Source organism: Rhinoraja longicauda, chromosome 4 (assembly GCF_053455715.1).
Source record: "Rhinoraja longicauda isolate Sanriku21f chromosome 4, sRhiLon1.1, whole genome shotgun sequence".
NCBI classification, from domain to species: Eukaryota; Metazoa; Chordata; class Chondrichthyes; order Rajiformes; family Arhynchobatidae; genus Rhinoraja; species Rhinoraja longicauda.
In genome coordinates, this window is record NC_135956.1 from 93600532 (window position 1) to 93624987 (window position 24456).

Below are 24456 nucleotides of genomic sequence, written 5' to 3' on the forward strand. Positions count from 1 at the left end.
GATAGAAAATTGGTTGACAGACAGAAAGCAAAGAGTGGGGATAAATGGGTCCCTTTCGGAATGGGAGGCAGTGACCAGTGGGGTACCGCAAGGTTCGGTGCTGGGACCCCAGCTATTTACGATATACATTAATGACTTAGACGAAGGGATTAAAAGTACCATTAGCAAATTTGCAGATGATACTAAGCTGGGGGGTAGTGTGAATTGTGAGGAAGATGCAATAAGGCTGCAGGGTGACTTGGACAGGTTGTGTGAGTGGGCGGATACATGGCAGATGCAGTTTAATGTAGATAAGTGTGAGGTTATTCACTTTGGAAGTAAGAATAGAAAGGCAGATTATTATCTGAATGGTGTCAAGTTAGGAGGAGGGGGAGTTCAACGAGATCTGGGTGTCCTAGTGCATCAGTCAATGAAAGGAAGCATGCAGGTACAGCAGGCAGTGAAGAAAGCCAATGGAATGTTGGCCTTCATAACAAGAGGAGTTGAGTATAGGAGCAAAGAGGTCCTTCTACAGTTGTACCGGGTCCTGGTGAGACCGCACCTGGAGTACTGTGTGCAGTTTTGGTCTCCAAATTTGAGGAAGGATATTCTTGCTATGGAGGGCGTGCAGCGTAGGTTCACTAGGTTAATTCCCGGAATGGCGGGACTGTCGTATGTTGAAAGGCTGGAGCGATTGGGCTTGTATACACTGGAATTTAGAAGGATGAGGGGGGATCTTATTGAAACATATAAGATAATTAGGGGATTGGACACATTAGAGGCAGGAAACATGTTCCCAATGTTGGGGGAGTCCAGAACAAGGGGCCACAGTTTAAGAATAAGGGGTAGGCCATTTAGAACGGAGATGAGGAAGAACTTTTTCAGTCAGAGAGTGGTGAAGGTGTGGAATTCTCTGCCTCAGAAGGCAGTGGAGGCCAGTTTGTTGGATGCTTTCAAGAGAGAGCTGGATAGAGCTCTTAAGGATAGCGGAGTGAGGGGGTATGGGGAGAAGGCAGGAACGGGGTACTGATTGAGAGTGATCAGCCATGATCGCATTGAATGGCGGTGCTGGCTCGAAGGGCTGAATGGCCTACTCCTGCACCTATTGTCTATTCACAAAATGCTGGAGTAACTCAGCAGGTCAGGCAGCATCTCGGGAGAGAAGGAATGGGTGACGTTTCGGGTCGAGACCCTTCTTCAGACTGAATGTAAGCCAGCAGGTACAGCAGGCAGTGAAGAAAGCTAATGGCATGTTGGCCTTTAATGTGAGACAATTTGAGTTTAGGAGCAAGGAAGTTACTGCTATCTGCTTTGATAATTGACTCCAACATCTTCCCCACCACTGATGTCAGACTAACTTGTCTATAATTTCCCATTTTCTCTCTCCCTCCTTTATTAAAAAGTGGATAACTTTAGCTACCCTCCAATCCACAGGAACTGATCCTGAATTATAGAATATTGGAAAATGATCACCAATGTGTCCACGATTTCTAGAGCCACCTCCTTGAGTACCCTGGGATGCAGACCATAAGGCCCTGGGGATTTATCAGCCTTCAGTCCCATCAGTCTACAAAACACTATTTCCTGCCTAATGTGAATTTTCTTCAGTTCCTCCGTTACCCTAGGACCTCTGTCCACTAGTACATCTGGGAGATTGCTTGTGTCTTCCTTAGTGAAGACAGATCCAAAGTACTTGTTCAACTCGTCTACCATTTCCTTGTTCCCCATAATAAATTCACCTGCTTTAAGATAGTTATGAACAAGCACAAGTACGTTGGGGAGGGAGTGTAAACTGGGGGAGAGCAAATAACATGAGATGGCAGGAGGGCGAATTGTGAGCAGCTGTTCATGAGTCACCTACATCTGACATTAATTGTCCCTTGGTGTTGCACTGGGAAAGGGTCAGGATTTAGTGGGCATTGGACAGGGGGCAGGATTTAGTGGGCAGGGGTCAGGGTGTGGTTGATGCATGCAGGCCGAGAAGTTTATTTGGCAAAAGTTCTTCCTAACAATTTTCAACAGCCCAGCTCCCTCTATTTTCAACTTCTGTCTGATTAAATCATTTATTTCCAACCAGCTACTTTAAAAAAACAAATGTATGGGAATCCCTCTGCAGAAATACCACTCTCTCATTGACAGATATTTCTAATCTCTTATTTAAAGGACGTGTAAATTACTTGTTGCAATTTAAAGCTGTCAACAAATCTTCCATTGGAAAATTTGCAAACTTGTGTAAAGTACCTGCTAACTGTCAGCAGCTTTGTGTGTTTGACTTGACAATGAATGTCTTTGTGCAAGGAAATGGCGTAACATTGACCATTACCACATCTTCTGCTGGCTCTGAGGATTTGGTGGTCACTGATCCGAGAACTCAGTAACTCAGAATTTTACCTCCAATTATTTTTCAATAATTGGAGAAATTCAGACATAAAACAAGCTGGAGTCTTTCAATTGACAATTTAATTTAAAAATTGGCTGCTATTTGTACACTGTTGTCACAACTTATATATTTTTCATTTGTTAAAAATCACTTCATTCTTTTTCTCAGCTTTTCCTTATTAAAAGCACCCTGCCTCTAATAATCTGGATAAACTGAGTAGACAGTAGCTGGGCAGGCATTATTCTACAGTTAGACAACATATGACTACTCTTATGTTGAAGTCTGAAGAAAGGTCCCTACCTGAAACATCACCCATCCATGTTCTCCAGAGATGCTGCCCGGCCCGCTGAGTTACTCCAGCACTTTGTGAAACGTCACCTATCCATGTTCTCCATAGATGCTGCCCGGCCCGCTGAGTTACTCCAGCACTCTGTGAAACGTCACCTAACCATGTTCTCCACAGATGCTGCCTGATGCTGCTGAACAATATAGGAGTAAAGGGGTTCTTCTGCGGTTGTATAGGGCCCTGGTAAGACCACATCTGGAGTATTGTGTACAGTTTTGGTCTCCTAATTTGAGGAAGGACAGCCTTGTAATTGAGTGCAGCGTAGGTTCACAAGATTGATCCCTGGGATGGAGGGACAGTCGTATGAGGAAAGATTGAAAACACTAAGCTTGTATTCACTGAAGTTTAGAAGGATGAGAGGGGATCTTATAGAAACATATAAAATTATAAAAGGACTGGACAAGCTAAATACAGGAAAAATGTTCCCAATGTTGGGCGAGTCCAGAACCAGGGGCCACAGTCTTAGATTAAAGGGGAGGCCATTTAAAACTGAGGTGAGAAGAAACTTTTTCACCCAGAGAGTTGTGAATTTGTGGAATTCTCTGCCACAGAGGCCAGTGGAGGCCAATTCACTGGATGGATTTAAGAGAGAGTTAGATAGAGCTCTGGGGGCTAGCAGAATCAAGGGATATGGGGAGAAGGCAGGCACGGGTTATTGATTAGAGTCATAGAGTCCTACAGCACAGAAAGAGGCCCTTCGGCCCATCGTGTCCGCGCCACCCGTTACCAAACACAGTAATTTTAATCCCATTCTCCCGCATTTGGACCGTAGCCCTGAATGTTGTAGCATTTCAAGTGCCCATCCAAATGCCTCTTAAACGTTGTGAGTGTTCCCGCCTCCATCACCACCCCAGGCAGTGAGTTCCTGACTCCAACCACCCTCTGGGTGAAAAAGTTCTTTCTCACATCCCCCCAAAACCTCCCTCCCCTTACCCTGTATCTATGCCCCCTCGTTGTTGAACCTTCCACCAGTGGAAGAAGTTCCCCGCCATCTACCTTATCTATGCCCCTCATGATCTTGTACACCTCGATCAATAGTCAATAGTCAATAGTCGTTTATTTGTCACATACACATAAATGTGTAGTGAAATGAAACATTACCCGCAGTTGAAACATTAAGACCAATAAGAATAATCAATAAAAATGCAATAACACATACAATCATCCACTAACACCAAACAAAAGAAACATCCATCACAGTGAGTCTCCTCTAGTCCCTTCTCACTGTGATGGAAGGTCAGAATGTCTTTTCCCTTCCCTGCCGTCTTCTCCCGAGGTTAGGCTGTTGAACTTGCCACGTCGGGGCGGTCGGGGCTCCCGACATTGGAGCGCCCGCTGGGCGGTGAAAGGTCCACGGCCTATGCCAGGCTGCGCCGGACGGTGAAAGGTCCGCGACGGGCCGACACAAGCCCCGCGATTCGGGGCGGGCGAACACGCTGCCGCTGCCGGAGGTCCCGATGTCGGCCACCATCCAGGGGCCTGCGGGCTTCCGACGTCCACGCGGCCCGCGCCGGAGCCTCCGGAGACGAGTCGCAGCCGCTCCCGCAGCATCCGAAGGCGGCCAGCGCCGCAGGTGGTGAGTCCGGGCCGCGGGCTCTGCGAACCAGAGCCCCAGGTGGTCCCAGGTGCATGGCCGGTGGTAGGCCGCAACGGGAACGGAGACACGGCACAGAAACAAGTTCGTGTCTCCGTTCGGGAGAGAGAATTTTTTACAGTTCCCGTTCCCTCCCACCCCCTCCCCCCCACATAACATACAAACACTACACCATATTAAAACTACAACTCACACAAAAACAACAAAAAACACAAAAGACAGACGGACTGCAGGCAAGCCGCAGCTGCGACGGCAGCGCTGGCTCCTCCTCCGATCATGTCCCCTCTCAGCCTTCTCTGCTCCAGGGAAAACAACCCCAGTCTGCCCAGTCTCCCCTCATAGCCGAGGCCCTTCATCCCTGGCAGCATCCTGGTGAATCTCCTCTGCACCCTCTCCAAAGCTATCACATCCTTTCTATAATGTGGTGACCAGAACTGTACACAATACTCCAGCTGTGGCCTCACCAGTGTTCTGTACAATTCCATCATTACCCCCCTACTTTTATATTCGATGCCCTGTCCACCTGTCCTGCTGCCTTCAAGGACTTGTGTACCTGTACTCCAAGGTCCCTCTGTACCCCTGTCTTCCCTAGGGTCCTTCCATTCATGGTGTACTCCCTCTCCAAGTTATTTCTGCCAAAGTGCATCACCTCGCACTTTTCAGGATTAAATTCCATCTGCCACTGCTATGCTTCCTGCAGCTTGCAGATCCCTTCTTCGCTATTCACCACCCCCCCTATGTTATGCTCTGGGGCACACAGGAACTGGACTCAAACACACGACTCACACACAAGAGTCAATTTGGAGAAAATAAAGGCGTTCTTTAATTTTCACATTAAAGAACACTGCGATTCGAACCAAAAACTCTAAACTTACTCAGCTACAAAAACATTAGTTACAAAAAATTACTTACTAGCTATACTACGACCGAGAGCACATGAATCACAATACGAACTGGCACAGGATAAAGGGAGGCGTGGACTATATATACATGAGGTAAGGGCACACAGGTGGAAACAATCAAGGCGGGGCTGACAATTACAATGGCAGGAAGTCAAGGGACCTGAAATGAGAATCTAAACACAGAACATGACACAAGACTAACAGATATGACGGGACATTACACCCTATCTTTGTGTCATCTGCAAACTTGCTGATCATGCCCTGTACGTTGACATCCAGATCATTTATGTAGATTACAAACAGTAAGGGACCCAATACCGATCTCTGCGGCACCCCACTGGACACCGGCCTCCAGTCACAGAAGCACCCTTCTACCATCACCCTCTGCCTTCTGTCACTAAGCCAGTTTTATATCTATTTTGCCAAGGTGCCCTGGATCCCATGGGCTCTTACCTTCTTGACTAGTCTCCTGTGTGGGACCTTGTCAAAAGCCTTACTGAAATCCATGTATACCACATCCACTGTCACATTGTGGATGATCAACCATGATCACAATGAATGGTGGTGTTGGCTCGAAGGGCCGAATGGCCTCCTGCACCTATTTTCTATGTTTCTATGACCCGCTGAGTTAGACAATAGACAATAGGTGCTAGTCGCTCCAGTCTTTCAACATAGGACAGTCCCGCCATTCCAGCACTCTGTGAAATGTCATCTATCCATGTTCTCCAGAGATGCTGCCTGACCTGCTGAGTTACCCCAGGATGAGAGTCCTCCCTATTATAAGGCCATGAAACATAGGAGCAGAATTAGGCCAATCGGCCCTTCAAGTCATTTGATCGCAGCTGATCTGTTTTTCTTTCTCAACCCCATTCTCCTGCCTTCTCCCTGTAATCTTTAACGACTTTACTAATCACAGGACACAGAACAGTACAGCACTGGAATGAGGCTTTTGGCCTACAATGTTTGTACCAAACATGATGCCGTTAAACTACTCTACCTGCCTGTACATGATCGATATCCCTCCATTCCAATGTGCCTATTTAAAAGCCTCTTAAATGCCACAATCATACCTGCTTCCACCACCACCCCAGTCAATGCAATCCAGGCCTCCACCACCGTGTAAAAAACGTCATACACGTCTCCATTCAACTTCCCCCCCCTCACCTTACAGCTGTGCTCTCCAGTGTTGCACAAGGGAAAAGGCTCTGACCATCTATCCTACCTATTCCTCTAATTTTATTTACTCAACCAAGTTTCCGCTCAATCGCCAACGCTTCAGGGAAAGCAGTCCAAGTCCATCCAACCTCTCCCTGTAGCTGGAACCCTCTAATCCAACCTCTCCCTGTAGATGGAACCCTCTAATCCAACCTCTCCCTGTAGCTGGAACCCTCTAATCCCACCTCTCCATGTAGCTGGAACCCTCTAATCCAAACTGCATTCTAATAAACCTCCTCTGCACCGTCTCCAAAGCCCCCACGTTCTTCCTGTAATGAGGAGATCATAACTGCATGCATTAGTCCAAATGCAGCCTGACCAAAGCTCTATAGGTTTGCATCATGACATCCAGAATCAAGCTATCAATCTCTGCACCTGTGCACTGTATGTGAATCTATATGGAGAGTAATCTAAGTCCTTGGAAAGATGTAAATCAGATTTCAAAGTGTGCAGAATCCAACACTAATATAAATGTTGTTAATTTATTAAAGACACGTAATAACCATAATATTTGGCAAAGGCTGTGATTGCAGGCATTGCTTTGTTGCTCAGTGCCCTGGGCATGGGCCATGGGCTCTGGAGTAGTTAATATTGAGGCCGTGTCTACAGGGGGAGGGAGGGTGACAAGGACTGAGAATGATCAGCCATGATCACATTGAATGGCGGTGCTGGCTCGAAGGGCCGAATGGCCTCCTCCTGCACCTATTGTCTATTGACTTCCCATGGAAAATGTGCATAGGTACAGCAGCTGACCCCTCCATGTTCAGCTGTGTGGGGCATAGGTACAGCACATGTGTGGGGCATAGGTACGACAGCTGTATGGGGCATAGGCACAGCACATGTGTGGGGCATAGGTACAGCAGCTGACTCCTCCATGTTCAGCTGTGTGGGGCATAGGTACAGCACATGTGTGGGGCATAGGTACGGCAGCTGTGTGGGGCATAGGTACAGCAGCTGACTCCTCCATAAATATAACATGTACACTACATTCAGCTGTGTGGGGGAAGGTTGACCAGACTTTCCTCACAGTTCATGGCTGTGGGTAGCTCGTGGTTGCCATTAAAGCAACAAATAGCAACGTGTCAGGGCGGTATGGTTTAGTTCAGAGACACACTGTGGAAACGACCCTTTGGCTCACCGAGCCCAGGCCTAGATAGAGTGGATGTAGATAGGATGTTCCCACTGGTGGGAGGCTAAGACCAGAGGCCATAGTCTCAGAATAAAAGGGCAGAAATTTAGAAAGGAGACGAGAGGAATTTCTTGAGTCAGAATGTGCTGAATCTCATAGAGTGATAGAATCTAACAGCGTGGAAGCAGACCCTTCGGCCCAACTTGCCCACACCAGCCAACATAGACATAGACATAGACATAGAAAATAGGTGCAGGAGTAGGCCATTCGGCCCTTCGAGCCTGCATCGCCATTCAATATGGTCATGGCTGATCATCCAGCTCAGTATCCTGTACCTGCCTTCTCTCCATACCCCCTGATCCCTCTAACCATAAGGGCCACATCTAACTCCCTCTTAAATATAGCCAATGAACTGGCCTCAACTACCTTCTGTGGCAGAGAATTCCACAGACTCACCACTCTCTGTGTAAAGAAATGTTTTCTCATCTCGGTCCTAAAAGACTTCCCCCTTATCCTTAAGCTGTGACCCCTGGTTCTGGACTTCCCCAACATCGGGAACAACCTTCCCGCATCTAGCCTGTCCAACCCCTTAAGAATTTTATATGTTTCAATAAGATCCCCCCTCAGTCTTCTAAATTTCAGCGAGTATAAGCCTAGTCTATCCAGTCTTTCTTCATATGAAAGTCCTGCCATCCCAGGGATCAATCTGGTGAACCTTCTCTGTACTCCCTCTAAGGCTAGAATGTCTTTCCTCAGATTAGGAGACCAAAACTGTACACAATACTCCAGGTGCGGTCTCACCAAGGCCCTGTACAACTGCAGCAGAACCTCCCTGCTCCTATACTCAAATCCTCTTGCTATGAATGCTAACATACCATTCGCTTTCTTCACTGCCTGCTGCACCTGCACGCTTGCTTTCAATGACTGGTGCACCATGACACCCAGGTCACGTTGCATCTCCCCTTTTCCTAATTGGCCACCATTCAGGTAATACTCTGCTTTCCTGTTCTTGCCGCCAAAGTGGATAACCTCACATTTATCCACATTATATTGCATCTGCCATGCATTTGCCCACTCTCCTAATCTATCCAAGTCACTTTGCAGCCTCCTAGCATCCTCCTCGCAGCTAACACTGCCACCCAGCTTCGTGTCATCCGCAAACTTAGAGATGTTGCATTCAATTCCCTCGTCCAAATCATTAATATATATTGTAAATAACTGGGGTCCCAGCACTGAGCCTTGCGGTACCCCACTAGTCACTGCCTGCCATTCCGAAAAGAACCCGTTTATTCCTACTCTTTGCTTCCTGTCCGCCAACCAATTCTCTATCCACCTCAACACTGAACCTCCAATACCGTGTGCTTTAAGTTTGTACCCCAATCTCCTATGTGGGACCTTGTCGAAGGCCTTCTGAAAGTCCAGATATAACACATCGACTGGTTCTCCCTTATCCACTCTACTAGTTACATCCTCGAAAAATTCTATAAGATTCGTCAGGCATGATTTGCCTTTGGTAAATCCATGCTGACTTTGTCCGATGATTTCACAACTTTCCAAATGCGATGCTGTCACATCTTTAATAACTGACTCTAGCATTTTCCCCACTACCGATGTTAGGCTAACTGGTCTATAATTCCCCGTTTTCTCTCTCCCTCCCTTTTTAAAAAGTGGGGTTACATTAGCTACCCTCCAATCCTCAGGAACTACTCCAGAATCTAAAGAGTTTTGAAAAATTATCACTAATGCATCCACTATTTCTGAGGCTACTTCCTTAAGCACTCTGGGATGCAGCCTATCTGGCCCTGGGGATTTATTGGCCTTTAATCCATTTAATTTACCTAACACCACTTCCTGACTAACCTGGATTACCCTCAGTTCCTCCATCTCGTTAGAACCCCGGTCCCCCGCTATTTCCGGCAGATTGTTTATGTCTTCCTTAGTGAAGACAGAACCAAAGTATTTGTTCAATTGGTCTGCCATCTCCTTGTTCCCTATGATCAATTCACCTGTTTCCGACTGCAAGGGACCTACATTTGTCTTAACTAGTCTTTTTCTCTTCACATATCTATAAAAGCTTTTGCAGTCTGTTTTTATGTTCCTTGCCAGTTTTCCCTCATAATCTATTTTCCCTTTCCTAATTAAGCCCTTTGTCCTCCTCTGCTGGACTCTGAATTTCTCCCAGTCCTCTGGTATGCTACTTTTTCTGGCTAATTTATATGGTTCATCTTTTGTTTTAATACTATCCTTGATTTCCCTTGTTAGCCACGGATGCACTACCTTTCCTGGTTTGTTCTTTTGCCAAACTGGGATGAACAATTGTTGTAGTTCATCCATGCAATCTTAAAATGCCTTCCATTGCATGTCCACCGTCAACCCTTTTAGTATAAATTGCCAGTCTATCTTGGACAATTCACGTCTCATACCCTCAAAGTTACCTTTCTTTAAGTTCAGAACACTTGTTTCTGAATTGACTTTGTCCTTCTCCATCCTAATGAAGAACTCCACCATATTATGGTCACTTTTGCCCAAGGGGCCTCGCACAACAAGACTGCTAACTAACCCTTCCTCATTACTCAATACCCAGTCTTGAATGGCCTGTTCTCTCGTTGGTTCCTCGACATGTTGGTTTAGAAAACCATCTCGTAAACATTCCAAGAAATCCTCTTCCTCAGCACCCCTGCCAATTTGGTTCACGCAATCTATATGTAGATTGAAGTCATCCATTATAACTACTGCACCTTTAGTGCACGCATTTCTAATTTCCTGTTTGATGCCATCCCCAACCTCACTACTGCTATTAGGTGGCCTGTACACAACTCCCACTAGCGTTTTCTGCCCCTTAGTGTTTCACAGCTCTACCCATATCGATTCCACATCCTCCGAGCTAATGTCCTTCCTTTCCACTGCGTTAATCTCCTCTCTAACCAGTAACGCTACCCCACCTCCTTTTCCTTTCTGTCTATCCCGCCTGAATATAGAATATCCCTGGATGTTGAGCTCCCAGCCTTGGTCACCCTGGAGCCACGTCTCCGTAATCCCAACTACATCATAATCATTAACAACTATCTCCACATTTAATTCATCCACCTTATTATGTATACTCCTTGCATTGAGACACAAAGCCTTCAGGCTTGTTTTTATAACACTCTTGCCCCTTATATAATTATGTTTTCATCTCCCTGCCACATTAGTTTAAATCCTCCCCGACAGCGCTAGTAAACACTCCCCCAAGGACATTGGTTCCATTCCAGCTCAGGTGCAGACCGTCCTGCTTGTAACGGTCCCACCTCTCCCAGAACTGGTTCCAATGTCCCAGAAATTCAAATCCCTCCCCCTTGCACCATTTTTCAAGCCACGTATTCATCTGAAATATCCTCCTATTTCTACTCTGACTAGCACGTGGCACTGGTAGTAATCCAGAGATTATTACCTTTGAGGTCCTACTTTTTAGTTTATCTCCTAGCTCCCTAAATTCACCTTGGAGGACCTCATCCCGTTTTTTACCTATATCGTTGGTGCCAATGTGCACCACGACAACTGGCTGTTCACCCTCCCCCTCCAGAATGTTCTGTTGCATCTACACTAGTCCCACCTGCCTGCGTTTGGCCCATATCCCTCTAAACCTGTCCTATCCATGTACCTGTCTAAATGTTTCTTAAACTTTGGGATAGTCCCTGCCACAACTACCTCCTCTGGCAGCTTGTTCCATACACCCACCACCCTCTGTGTGAAAAAGTTTCCCTTCAGGTTCCCATTAAATCTTTTCCTCCTCACCTTAAACCTATGGTTCTTGATTCCCTTACTCTGGGTAAGAGACTCTGTGCATCTGCCCGATCTATTCCTCTCATGATTTTGTACACCTCTAAGATCACCCCTCATCTTCCTGCGCTCCAAAGTGTAGAGTCTCAGTCCAGACAACATCCTTCTAAATCTTCTCTGCACCCTTATATAGACACAAACTGCTGGAGTAACTCAGTGGGACAGGCAGCATCTCTGGAGGGAAGGAATGGGTAACATTTCGGGTCGAGACCCTTCTTCAGACACTGCACCCTTTCCAGCTTGACAACATCTTTCCTATAACAGTGCCCAGAACTGAACACGATACTCTAAATGCAGCCTCACCAACGTCTTATACAACTGCAACATGACCTCACTTCTATACTCAATGCTCTGACTGATGAAGGCCAATGTGCCTATAGCCATTTTGACCACCCTATCTACCTGTGATGCCACTGTCAACGAACTATGTACCTGGTCGCCTAGATCCCTCTGTTCTACAATACTCCGCACAGCCCTACCATTCACTGTGTAGGTCCTAGAAACATAGAAAACAGGTGCAGGAGTAGGCCATTTGGCCCTTTGAGCCAGCACCACCAAGATTTCTACAAGATCCTCCCTCATCCTTCTAAATTCCAGCGAATGTAAGCCCAGTCAACCCATTCTTTCATCATACATCAGTCCCGCCATCCCGGGATTTAACCTTGTCAACCTACGCTGCACTCTCTCAATAGCAATAATGTCCTTCCTCAAATTAGGAGACTATTGTAAAGAGTGGTCTTGGGGTCCAAGTCCTGCAAGTGGCAATCCAAGTAGATACTGTATAGTGGTAAATTGGCTTATGGTGTGCATGTCTTCATCAGTCAGGACATTGAGTATGGGAGTCAGGAAGTCATGTGGCAGCTCAAAAATATTAAAATAATGCTACCCTTTGAAGGGAGTGAGCGGTTTGTCCCAGGGTGGCAGAGGGGTGCAGCGGTAGAGTTGCTGCCTCAGCGCCAGACCCGGGTTCCATCCTTACTATGGGTGCTGTCTGTAAGGAGGTTGTAACATTGAAACATAGATAATAGGTGCAGAAATAGGCCATTCGGCCCCTCGAGCCAGCACCGCCATTCAATATGATAATGGCTGATCATCCAAAATCAGTACCCCGTTCCTGCATTTTCTCCATATCCCTTGATTCCCTTTGCCCTAAGAGCTCTATCTAACTCTCTCTTGAAAACATCCAGTGAATTGGCTTCCACTGCCTTTTGTAGCAGAGAATTCCACTGATTCACAGCTCTCTGGGTGAAAAAGTTTTTCCTCATCTCAGTCCTAAATGGCGCACCACTTATTCTTAAACTGTGACCCCTGGTTCTGGACTCCCCCAACATGGGGAACATTTTTCCTGCATTTTGCCTGTCCAATCCTTTAAGAATTTTAAATGTTTCTATAAGATTCCCTCTCATCCTTCTAAATTCCAGTGAATATTAGCCCAGTCAACCCATTCCTTCATCATATGTTAGTCCCGCCATCCCGGGAATTAACCTGATGAACCTACGCTGCACTCCCTCAATAACAAGAATGTCCTTCCTCAAATTAGGAGACCAAAATTGCACACAATACTCCAGGTGTGATCTCACCAGGGCCCTGTACAACTGCAGTAGGACCTCTTTGCTTCTATACTCAAATCCTCTCACTATGAAGACCAACATGCCATTTGCTTTCTTCACTGCCAGTTACTTTCAGTGACTGATGTACAAGCACTCCCAGGTCTCGTTGCATCTCCCCTTCTCCTAATCTGACACCATTCCGATAATAATCTGCCTTCCTGTTCTTGCCACCAAAGTGGATAACCTCACATTTGTCCACATTATACTGCATCTGCCCACTCACCCAACCTATCCAAGTCATCCTGCAGCCTCATAGCATCCACCTCGCAGTTCACACTGCCACCCATCTTTGTGTCAATCACAAACTTGGGGATGTTACATTTAATTCCCTCGTCCAGAAACAGCACATCCACTGGCTCTCCCTTATCCATTCTACTTATTATATCCTCAAAAAATTCCAGAAGATTAGTCAAGCATGATTTCCCCTTCATAAATCCATGCTGACTTTGACCAATCCTGTCACTGCTTTCCAAATGCACTGCTATAACATCTTTAATAATTGACTCAACCAGCTTCCCAACCACTGATGTAAGGCTAATTGATCTATAATTCCCCATTTTCTCTCTCCCTCCTTTCTTAAAAAGTGGAGTTTCATTGGCTACCCTCCAGTCCACAGGAACTGATCCACAATCTGGAAAACATTGAAAAATGACCAGCAATTAATCCATGATTTCTAGGGCCACCTCCTTGAGTACTCGTTGATGCAAACCATCAGGCCCTGGGGATTTATTTGCCTTCAGTCCCAACAGTTTACCTAACACCATTTCCTGATTAATGTGAATTCCCTTCAGTTCCTTCCTCCCACTAGATCCTCGGTCTCCTAGTATTTTGGGGGATTGTTTGTGTCTTCCTTAGTGAAGACAGAACCAAAGTACTTGTTTAACTGATCTGCCATTTCCTTGTTTCCCATTGTAAATTCACTTGTCTCTGATTGTAAGGGACCTACATTTGTCTTCACTAAACTTTTCCTCTTCACATATCTGAAGAAGCTTTTGCAGTCAGTTTTTATATTCCCTGCAAGCTTTCTTTCATGCTCTTTTTTCCCAGTCGTCTGGTTTGCTGCTTCCTCTAGCCAATTTAGCTGCCTCTGCGTGGATTTAACACAATCCCTAATTTCCCTCGTTAGCCATTGTTCAGCCACCTTCCTCATTTTATTTTTACACTAGACAGGGATGAACAATTGTTGTAATTCATCCATGCAGTTTTTAATTATTTGCCATTGCATCTCCACTGTCAACTCTTTAAGTATAATTTGCCCGTCTATCCTAGCTAATTCCTGTCTCCAACCATCAAAGTCACCTTTCTTTAAATTCAGGACCTCGTCTCTGAATTAACCATGTCACTCTCCATCTTAATGCAGAATTCCAGCATATTATGGTCGCTGTTGTCCAAGGGGCTTTGCACAACAAGATCGCTAACTAATCTTTCCTCATTGCACAATACCCAGTCTGTATTGTGTTGTACATTCTCCGAGTGAGTTATCTCTGGGTGCTCCGGTTTTCTCCCTCATTTCAAAGCTATGCAGATTTGTAGGTAAATTGGCTTTTGTAAATTGTTCCTAGTGCGTATGATAGTGTCCAGGCTGATCATGGATCTTAGTGGGAAATTAGTGGGCAAAATTAGAGCACATGGTATTGGAGGTAGGGTACTGACATGGATAGAAAATTGGTTGACAGACAGAAAGCAAAGGGTGGGGATAAATGGGTCCCTTTCAGAATGGCAGGCAGTGACTAGTGGGGTACCGCAAGGCTCGGTGCTGGGACCGCAGCTGTTTACAATATGCATTAATGATTGGATGAAGGGATTAAAAGTACCATTAGCAAATTTGCAGATGATACAAAGCTGGGTGGTAGTGTGAACTGTGAGGAAGATGCTATGAGGTTGCAGGGTGACTTGGACAGGTTGTGTGAGTGGGCGGATGCATGGCAGATGCAGTTTAATGTGGATAAGTGTGAGGTTATCCACTTTGGTGGTAAGAATAGGAAGGCAGAGTATTATCTGAATGGTGTCAAGTTAGGAACAGGGGACGTACAACGAGATCTGGGTGTCCTAGTGCATCAGTCACTGAAAGGAATCATGCAGGTACAGCAGGCAGTGAAGAAAGCCAATGGAATGTTGGCCTTCATAACAAGAGTTGAGTATAGGAGCAAAGAGGTCCTTCTGCAGTTGTACAGGGCCCTAGTGAGACCACAACTGGAGTACTGTGTGCAGTTTTAGTCTCCAAATTTGAGGAAGGATATTCTTGCTAATGAGGGCGTGCAGCGTAGGTTTACTAGGTTAATTCCTGGAATGGCGGGACTATCATATGTTGAAAGACTGGAGCGACTAGGCTTGTATACACTAGAATTTAGAAGGATGAGAGGAGATCTTATCGAAACGTATAAGATTATTAAGGGGTTGGACACGTTAGAGGGGGGGAGTCCAGAACAAGTGGCCACAGTTTAAGAATAAGGGGTAGGCCATTTAGAACTGAGATGAGGAAAAACTTTTTCAGTCAGAGAGTTGTGAATCTGTGGAATTCTCTGCCTCAGAAGGCAGTGGAGGCCAATTCTCTGAATGCATTCAAGAGAGAGCTAGATAGAGCTCTTAAGGATAGCGGAGTCAGGGGGTATGGGGAGAAGGCAGGAATGGGGTACTGATTGAGAATGAGCAGCCATGATCACATTGAATGGCGGTGCTGGCTCGAAGGGCCGAATGGCCTCCTCCTGCACCTATTGTCTATCTTTGTGGGCTGTTTCCACACTGTATATCTAAACTAAACAAAAAACTAAACATTTAGAGTATTTAATCACATCTCTATTATATCAGTCACCCCTTACTTTTAAACTGTGGCCTCTGGGTCCAAATTCTGCCAGAAGAGTGCTCTCTCCATAACCGCCCTGACCAGACCTCATGGCGTCTTGCATAGATGGTCACTAGCCCTGACCAGACCTCATGGCGTCTTGCATAGATGGTCACTAGCCCTGACCAGACCCCATGGCGTCTTGCATAGATGGTCACTAGCCCTGACCAGACCCCATGGCGTCTTGCATAGATGGTCACTAGCCCTGACCAGACCCCATGGCGTCTTGCATAGATGATCACCCGCCCTGACCAGACCCCTTGGAATCTTGCATAGATGGTCTCCCGCCCTGACCAGATGCCTTGAGGTCTTGCTACGGTTGTCCCAAATATGGGACAAGGTGACATCACCGCTCCGCGCCCCACGTGACCTCACCCAGCCAGCGGCAACGCGTTCCCACTCCACCAACGGTGGCCGCTCGGGCCGGGAGGCAGGTTGCTACGCAACCTCCATTAGGCGGCGCCCGGGCCTACATTATCCGGGACTGCTGCGGCCCCTGGGCATACAGTGTCCGGGCCTACCTTGCTGTCAGGGATATCCTGGCTAATACGGGACAGTTGGCAATCCTAAATTATATATGCAGTTAGATTAGATAGACAGTATGGTTTTGTATGTGGGAGATCATTCTTATGAATTTGAGGTTTTTTTAAAAAGTAATCAGAAAGGTATTGAGGGTAAGGCCATAGATATTGTCTATGTTGACATCAGCAAGGCCTTTAATAAGGTTGTACATGATAGGCTGCTCTGGGAGGTTAGATCAAGTAGGATCAAGCGAGAACTAGCTAACTGAATACAGACACAAGGAATAGCAGATGCATAGAACACAAAGTGTGGAAGTAACTCAACGCGTTAAGTAGGGCCCGACCAGAACGGTCACCTACCCATGTCCTCCAGAGACATTTTGCCTGACATGCCGAGTTAGTCCAGCACTGTGCTCCAACGAGGCTTCATGGAAGGGAGCAGAGGGTGATGGTGGAAGGTTGTTTTTCAGCCTGGGCCGGTGACAAGTCCCGTATTAGGCCCTGACAGCAATGTAGGCCCGGACATTGCTGTTTATGGTTTATCTCAACAATTTGGATGAGAATGTACAAGGCATGATTCATAACTTTGCAGATGACACTAAAGTGAGTGGTATCGTAGATAGTGAAGATGGCTGTCAAAAATGATAGCGGGGTCTTGATGGGCTGAGGGATGGCTAATGCATGGAGTTTATGCAAGGTGCAAGAAGGAACTGCAGATGCTCGTTTAAACCCAAGATAGACACAAAAAGCTGGAGTTACTCAGCATCTCTGGAGAGAAGGAATGGGTGACGTTTCGGGTTGAGACCCTTCTTCAGCAAGGTGTTGCATTTTGAGATGTTCAACCAGGGATGGGCAGGACCTTCACAGTAAATGGCAAGCCCCCAGGAGGTGTTGTAGAGCGGAGGGATCGAGGAGTACAGGTACATAATTCTCTGAATTTGGCGTCACGTGTAGATAGGCTGGTCAAGAGGCTCTTGGTACATTTGGCCTTCATCAGTCAGGGTATTGAATGTAAAAGTTGGAATGTTATGTTCCAGTTGTACAAGACATTGGTGAGGCCACATTTGGAGTACTGTGTTCAGTCTCCTGCTACAGGAAGGGTGCTGTTAAGCAGGAAAGAGTGCAGAGAAGATTTAAGAGGATATTGCCATGACCTGAGGGCCTGAGGTGTAGGGAGAGGTTGAGCAGGCTAGGACTTTATTCTTTGGAGTGTAGGAGACTGAGGGGTGATGTTATAGAGGTGTATAAAAGCATGTGGAGAATAGATATTATGAATGCACAATCCTTTATCCAGAGTAGGGGAATCAAGAACCAGAGGACATGCGCTTAAGGTGAGGGGGGGGGGGGGAGGGGGAGATTTCAAAGGAGCCTGAGGGACAACTTAACCACGATAGACTTCAATGGGTCAGGCAGCATCTGTGGGAATAGACAGTCAGCGTGTCACGTCCTGAAGAAGGGTATCAACCCCACATGCCATCTGCCCCCTCCACAGATGCTGCCTGACTCACTGAGTTTCAAGCACTTTGTGTTTTTGTCAAGATTCCAACATCTGTATTTTCTTATGTCTCTGAAATTTCGGTATCTGATGGTTAAAGATTGGGGGAAGATGGCTGTTGGGGATTTGGTCAGGGTCCAACCTAAAACTAATCATTCAGTAATGCTATGCTACAAACATATTGCATGGTTTGGCTGTGGAGATGTAACGGCGAGGCTGGTGCGACTTGCAAATAACGAATGGCCAGCTATGCAGAGGGTGTATGGGATGTATTTGTGCTATCAGTACAATTATTTTTGAAGTAAAATTTGTCTGCTTTGTTGTTAGGTTTTGAATGACCCCAAAAGGCCGCAAGGAAAAGGGAACTACTGGACAGTGGATGTGACTCACATCCCACCCGAAGCATTGAAAAGACAAAACACCTCTGTCTCGCGTCAGGATGGAAGGAAGTTTGCAGCCAGTTCGACGGCATATATCCAGGGTGGTATTTTGGGTCTCTCCTCTTCTGAAGTAAACAGCAAATCAGAAGAGGTGTCAGAAACCCCTGGGGCTGTGAGAACATTCCCACAGCAGGGCAGCAGCAGGGCAGAAAGTGCATTTGCCATTGACACCTTGTGGAACAGCTTGGAATCTTCTGCACCTGAAAAGGAGAAGAGCTACCCTGGGCCCTCTGGACACTGTGCCCAAATAAAGTCATCACATGGTGATGCCACCCAACAGAGAAGATCAGAGTGGGATTTGTGGCATCACCCAGTGGCCTTGGACAGGGCTCAGTGCTCCTCATTCTCATCCCCATCCCCATCGGCCAATCATGACATCCACCTTCATTCGCCCTTAAGCACTTCAACTTCCAGTCCTTCCTCCATTGAGGATGATACCAATATCTCGCAACAAGAATCCCCAGGTAGACAAGAGTCCAAGCGCCCAAGGTTATCTGTAGAGTATGGCAGCTCTACTCCCATTTCCATTTGGGATAATCATTGCTCCAACTATCTGGAGCCTGAGCTTCCACTCAGACCCTGTGTACACTGGGAATTACCAACTTCCTACACAAAATACCCCCCTCCCAACGTAACGCTGCCACCCAGCATGAGTTTACCCTACTCCGCCTTCTTCCAGCACAACAACCCCTCAGGTTTGTTGTTCTACCCATGCAGGCCAACACATTACCTAGGCCATCCCAGCTGGCCCTTGCTACCCAGCCCATGCCCTTTGCCATCTCTACGGCCATCGTCTGTGTTGGATTTGGACAGAATGTTGCAGGTTGTCCCACCAAATAAAAGTGTCTTTGATGCCATGTTTTGCCCTGCTGGTGCCGGGGGGCCACGGGGTGCCACTGGGCTCGTGCGGGCTCGCTACATGCCGTTCAACTACTGAGCACCCACTCTGTATAAAGCTTCAGTCAAAGCTTCTAAAACCATAATGTCCAAATTTTAAAATGTTTTACGAACATTTATGCACATGGAGAATTGCCTTTAACTTTTCTGGTTCAAACATTTTAATAAATTTTGGAAAATTCTTGGAAAATTATTCTTAAATCTTTTACCATGTTTGAAGTATGAAGCTGTAAATTAAAAAATCGTTTTCTCTGCACTATTCAACCCATCAGGTCTGTTCCACCAGTAATAATCAATAATGGTTGATCTTTCCCTCTCAACCCCATTCTCCTGCCTTCTCCCCATAACCTCTGACACACGCACTTATCAAGAATCTCAATCTGCCTTAAAAATATTCACTGCCTCATCAGCCGTCTGTGGCAACAAATTCCACAGATTCACCACACTCTGGCTAAAAAAATCCCTCCTCGTCTCCTTTCTAAAGGTACGTCCTTTTATTCTGATGCTATAGCCTCTGGACCAAGACTCTCCCAAGAGTGGGCGAGTGGGTCCCTTGAAGGCAGAAACAGGTGAAATTATTATGGGTAACAAGGAAATGACAGAAGAGTTGAACAGGAAGACACAAACAATCTCCCAGATGTACTAGTGGACAGAGGATCTAGGGAGACAGGGGAACTGAAAGAAATTTGCATTAGGCAAGAAATAGTATTGGGTAGACTGATGGGACTGAAGGCTGATAAATCCGCAGGGCCTGATGGTCTGCATCCCAGGGTACTCAAGGAGGTGGCTCTAGAAATAGTGGACGCATAGGTGGTCATTTTCCAATGTTCTATAGATTCAGGATCAGTTCCTGTGGGTTGGAGGATAGCTAATGTTATTCCACTTTTCAAGAAAGGAGCGAGAGATAAAACGTGGAATTACAGACCAGTTGGCCTGACATCGATGGTGGGGAAGATGCTAGAATCAATTATTAAAGGGGTAATAACAGCGCATTTGGATAGCAGTAAAAGGATTGTCCAAGTCAGCATGAATTTATGAAGGGGAAGTCCTGCTTGACTAATCTGGAATTTTTTGTGGATGTGACAAGTAAAATGGATGAGGGCCAGTGGATGTAATGGATGGCATGCAGCGTAGGTTTACTAGGTTAATTCCTGGAATGGCGGGACTGTCTTCTGTTGAAAGACTGGAGCGACTAGGCTTGTATACACTGGAATTTAGAAGGATGAGAAGGGATCTTATTGAAACGTATAAGATTATTAAGGGGTTGGACACGTTAGAGGCAGGAAACATGTTCCCAATGTTGGGGGAGTCCAGAACAACGGGCCACAGTTTAAGAATAAGGGGTAGGCCATTTAGAATGGAGATGAGGAAAAACTTTTTCAGTCAGAGAGTTGTTAATCTGTGGAATTCTCTGCCTCAGAAGGCAGTGGAGGCCAATTCTCCGAATGCATTCAAGAGAGAGCTGGATAGAGCTCTTAAGGATAGCGGAGTCAGAGGGTATGGGGAGAAGGCAGGAATGGGGTACTGATTGAGAATGATCAGCCATGATCACATTGAATGTTGGTGCTGGCTCGAAGGGCTGAATGGCCTACTCCTGCACCTATTGTCTATTGTCTATTGTTTCTGGACTTTCAGAAAGCCTTTGATAAAGTCCCACACAGGAGATTGGTGAGTAAAATTGGAGCACATGGTATTGGGGGTAGGATATTGACATGGATAGAGAATTGGTTGGCAGACAGGAAGCAAAGAGTAGGAATAAACGGGTCCTTTTCAGAATGGCAGGCAGTGGCGAGTGGAGTGCCGCAAGGCTCGGTGCTGGGGCTGCAACTATTTACCATATATATTAATGATTTGGATGATGGAATTAGATGTAACACTAGCAAGTTTGCAGATGACACAAAGCTGGGTGGCAGTGTGAACTGCGAAGAGGATGTTAGGAGGTTACAGGGTGACCTGGACAGGTTGAGTGAGTTGCATGGCAGATGCAGTATAATGTTGATAAATGTAAGGTTTTCCACTTTGGTGGCAAGATCAAGGAGGCAGATTATTTTCTCAAAGGTGTCAGAGTAGGTAAAGGGGAAGTGTAACGAGACCTGGGTGTCTTTGTACATCAGTCACTGAAAGTAAGCGTGCAGGTACAGCAGGCAGTCAAGAACGCTAATGGCATGTTGGCCTTCATAGCGAGAGGATTTGAGTATAGGAGTAAAGAGGTCCTTCTGCAGTTGTGTACGGTCCTGGTGAGACCACATCTAGACAGTGAGTATTCTGGAGTATTGTGCGCAGCTTTGGTCTCCAAATTTGAGGAGGGACATTCTTGCTATTGAGGCAGTGCAGCCTAGGTTCACGAGGTTAATTCCCGGGGTGGCGGGACTGTCATATGAGGAAAGATTGGAAAGAATAGACATATTCACTGGAGTTTAGAAGGATGAACGAGGAAACTTTTGAGACTTATAAAATGATGAAAGGACTAGACAAGCTAGAGGCAGGAAAATGTTCCCAATGTTGGGGGAGTCCAGAACCAGGGGCCACAGTCTAAGAATAAAGGGGAGGCCATTTAAAACTGAGGTGAGAAGAAGCTTTTTCACTCAGAGTTGTAAATTTGTGGAATTCTCTGCCACAGAAGGCAGTGGAGGCCTATTCACTGGATGAATTTAAAAGAGAGTTAGATAGAGCTCTAGGGCTAGTGGAACCAAAGGATATGGGGAGAAGGCAGGCAAGGATTACTGATTGTGGATGATCAGCCATAATCACAATGAATGGCGGTGCTGGCTCAAAGGGCCAAATGGCCTCCTCCTGCACCTATTTTCTCTGTCTATGTCTATGGAAGCATCCTCTCCACATCCAGTATCCAGGCCTTTCACTATTCGGTAAGTTTCATTGGGGTCCCCCGCCTCATCCTTCTAAACTTCAGTGAGTACAGGCCCAGTGCCATCGAACGCTCATCATATGTTAACCTGCTAATTCCTGGGATCATTCTCATTCCAAGGAACATTCTTGTAAACATCATCTGGACCCTCTCCAGAGCCAGAACACCCTTCCTCAGATATGGTGTCCCAAACTGCTCACAATACTCCAAATGCAGCCTGACCAGCACCTTATAGAGCCTCATCCTTCTAAATTCCAGTGTATACAAGCCTAGTCGCTCCAGTCTTTCAACATATGACAGTCCCGCCATTCCAGGAATTAACCTAGTAAACCTACACTGCACGACCTCAATAACAAGAATATCCTTTCTCAAATTTGGAGACTAAAACTGCACACAGTACTCCAGGTGCGGTGGTAAGAATAGAAAGGCAGATTATTATCTGAATGGTGTCAAGTTAGGAAAAGGGGACGTACAACGAGATCTGGGTGTCCTAGTGCATCGGTCACTGAAAGGAATTTAGAAGGATGAGGGGGGATCCTATTGAAACATATAAGATTATTAAGGGGTTGGACACGTTAAAGGCAGGTAACATGTTCCCAATGTTGGGGGAGTCCAGAACCAAGGGCCACAGTTTAAGAATAAGGGGTAGGCCATTTAGAACGGAGATGAGGAAAACCTTTTTCACTCAGAGAGTTGTAAATCTGTGGAATTCTCCGCCTCAGAAGGCAGTGGAGACCAATTCTCTGAATGCATTCAAGAGAGAGCTAGATAGAGCTCTTAAGGATAGCGGAGTCAGGGGGTATGGGGAGAAGGCAGGAGCGGGGTACTGATTGAGAATGATCAGCCATGATCACATTGAATGGTGGTGCTGGCTCGAAGGGTCGAATGGCCTACTCCTGCATCTATTGTCTATTGGGATCCAGGGAAAGATAGCTGAATGGATAGAAAATTGGCTTCATGGAAGGCAGCAGGGTAATGGTGGAAGGTTGCCTCTCGGACTGGTGGCCTGTGACTCGTGGTGTGCCTCATGGTTTGGTGCAGGGCCCGTTACTGTTTGTAATCTATATCAATGATTTGGATGAGAACATACAGGGCAAGATTAGCAAGTTGCAGATGACACAAAAGTGGGTGGTTTTGCAGATAGTGAAGATGGTTGTGAAAGATAGCAGCAGGATCTGGATTGATTGGCCAGGTGGGTGTAGGAATGGTTGATGGAACTTTATACAGAGAAATGTGAGGTGTGCATTTTGGGAGGTCTACCATGGGCAGGACCTACAGAGTGAATGGTAGGCCTCTGGGGAGTGTTGTAGAGCAGAGGGATCTAAGAGTGCAGATGCATGGTGGTCAAAAAAGGCCCTTTTTTTCTTTAGTCAAGTGTATTGAGTATAGAAGTTGGGAGGTTATGTTGCATTTTATTAGACGTTGGTGAGGCCACATTTAGAGTATTGTGTTCAGTTCTAGGCACCATCTTATAAGAAAAATGTTGTCAAGCAAGCAAGGCTACAGAGGAGATTTACAAGCTTGTTGCCAGGACTAAACGGTGTGAGCTACAGGGAGAGGTTGAGTAGGCTGGGTCTCTATTCCTTGGAGCGCAGGAGAATGAGGAGTGATCTTATTGAGATGTATAAAATCATGAGAGGAATAGATCAGTTAGATGCACAGTCTCTTGCCCAGAGTAGGCAAATTGAGGACCAGAGGACAGGTGAAGGAGGAAAGGATTTAAAAGGAATCTGAGGGGTAACTTTTTCACATAAAGGGTGGTGGGTGTATGGAATGAGCTGCCAAAGGAGGTAGTTGAGGCTGGGACTTTCCCAACATTTAGGAAACAGTTAGACAGGTACATGGATAGGACAGGTTTGAAGGGATATGGACCAAACGCGGGCAGGCGGGGCTAGTGTAGCTGGGGCATATTGTGTGGGCAAATTAGGCCGAAGTGCCTCTTTCCCCACTGTATCACTCTGTGACTCCATGCCATAGGCTTTCGTCTTCGTTAGCAGCCTCAGGGGTGGCTCCTTTTCAAAGGCAGACACCAAATGTTGGAGTAACTCAGCGGCACGAGGGGATTGAAGGCATTGTGGCCAAGTTTGCGGATGATACAAAAATAGTTTGAGGGGCAGGTAGTGTAGAGAAAGCAGGGACTCTGCAGAAGGACTTGGACAGGTTGGGAGAGTGGGCAGAGAAGTGGCAGATGGAATATAGTGTAGCAAAGTGTGAAGTCATGCATTTTGGTCGTAGGAATAAAGGCGTAAACCTTTTTCTAAATGGGGAGAGAATCCAGAAATCAGAGGTGCAAAGGGGCTTGGGAGTGCTGGTGCAGGATTCCCAAAAAGTTAATCTGCAAGTCGACTCGGTCGTAAAGAAAGCAAACTCAATGCTAGCATTTATTTATAAAGAGGGCTTGTATACAAAACAGGGATATAA

General features: G+C 46.2%; 1 protein-coding gene across 1 annotated transcript in view; it reads left to right on the forward strand.

The window, feature by feature from the left end:
- The window catches only part of foxh1 (forkhead box H1), a 31059-nt gene extending 11777 nt beyond the window's left edge, over window positions 1-19282 (forward strand). Inside the window, exon 3 of the mRNA XM_078398460.1 lies at window positions 18160-19282. Coding sequence (XP_078254586.1) covers window positions 18160-19209 — 1050 coding nt within the window. The 3' untranslated portion in view covers window positions 19210-19282. The remainder of the gene's footprint in view (window positions 1-18159) is intronic.
- Window positions 19283-24456: the final 5174 nt, after the last annotated feature.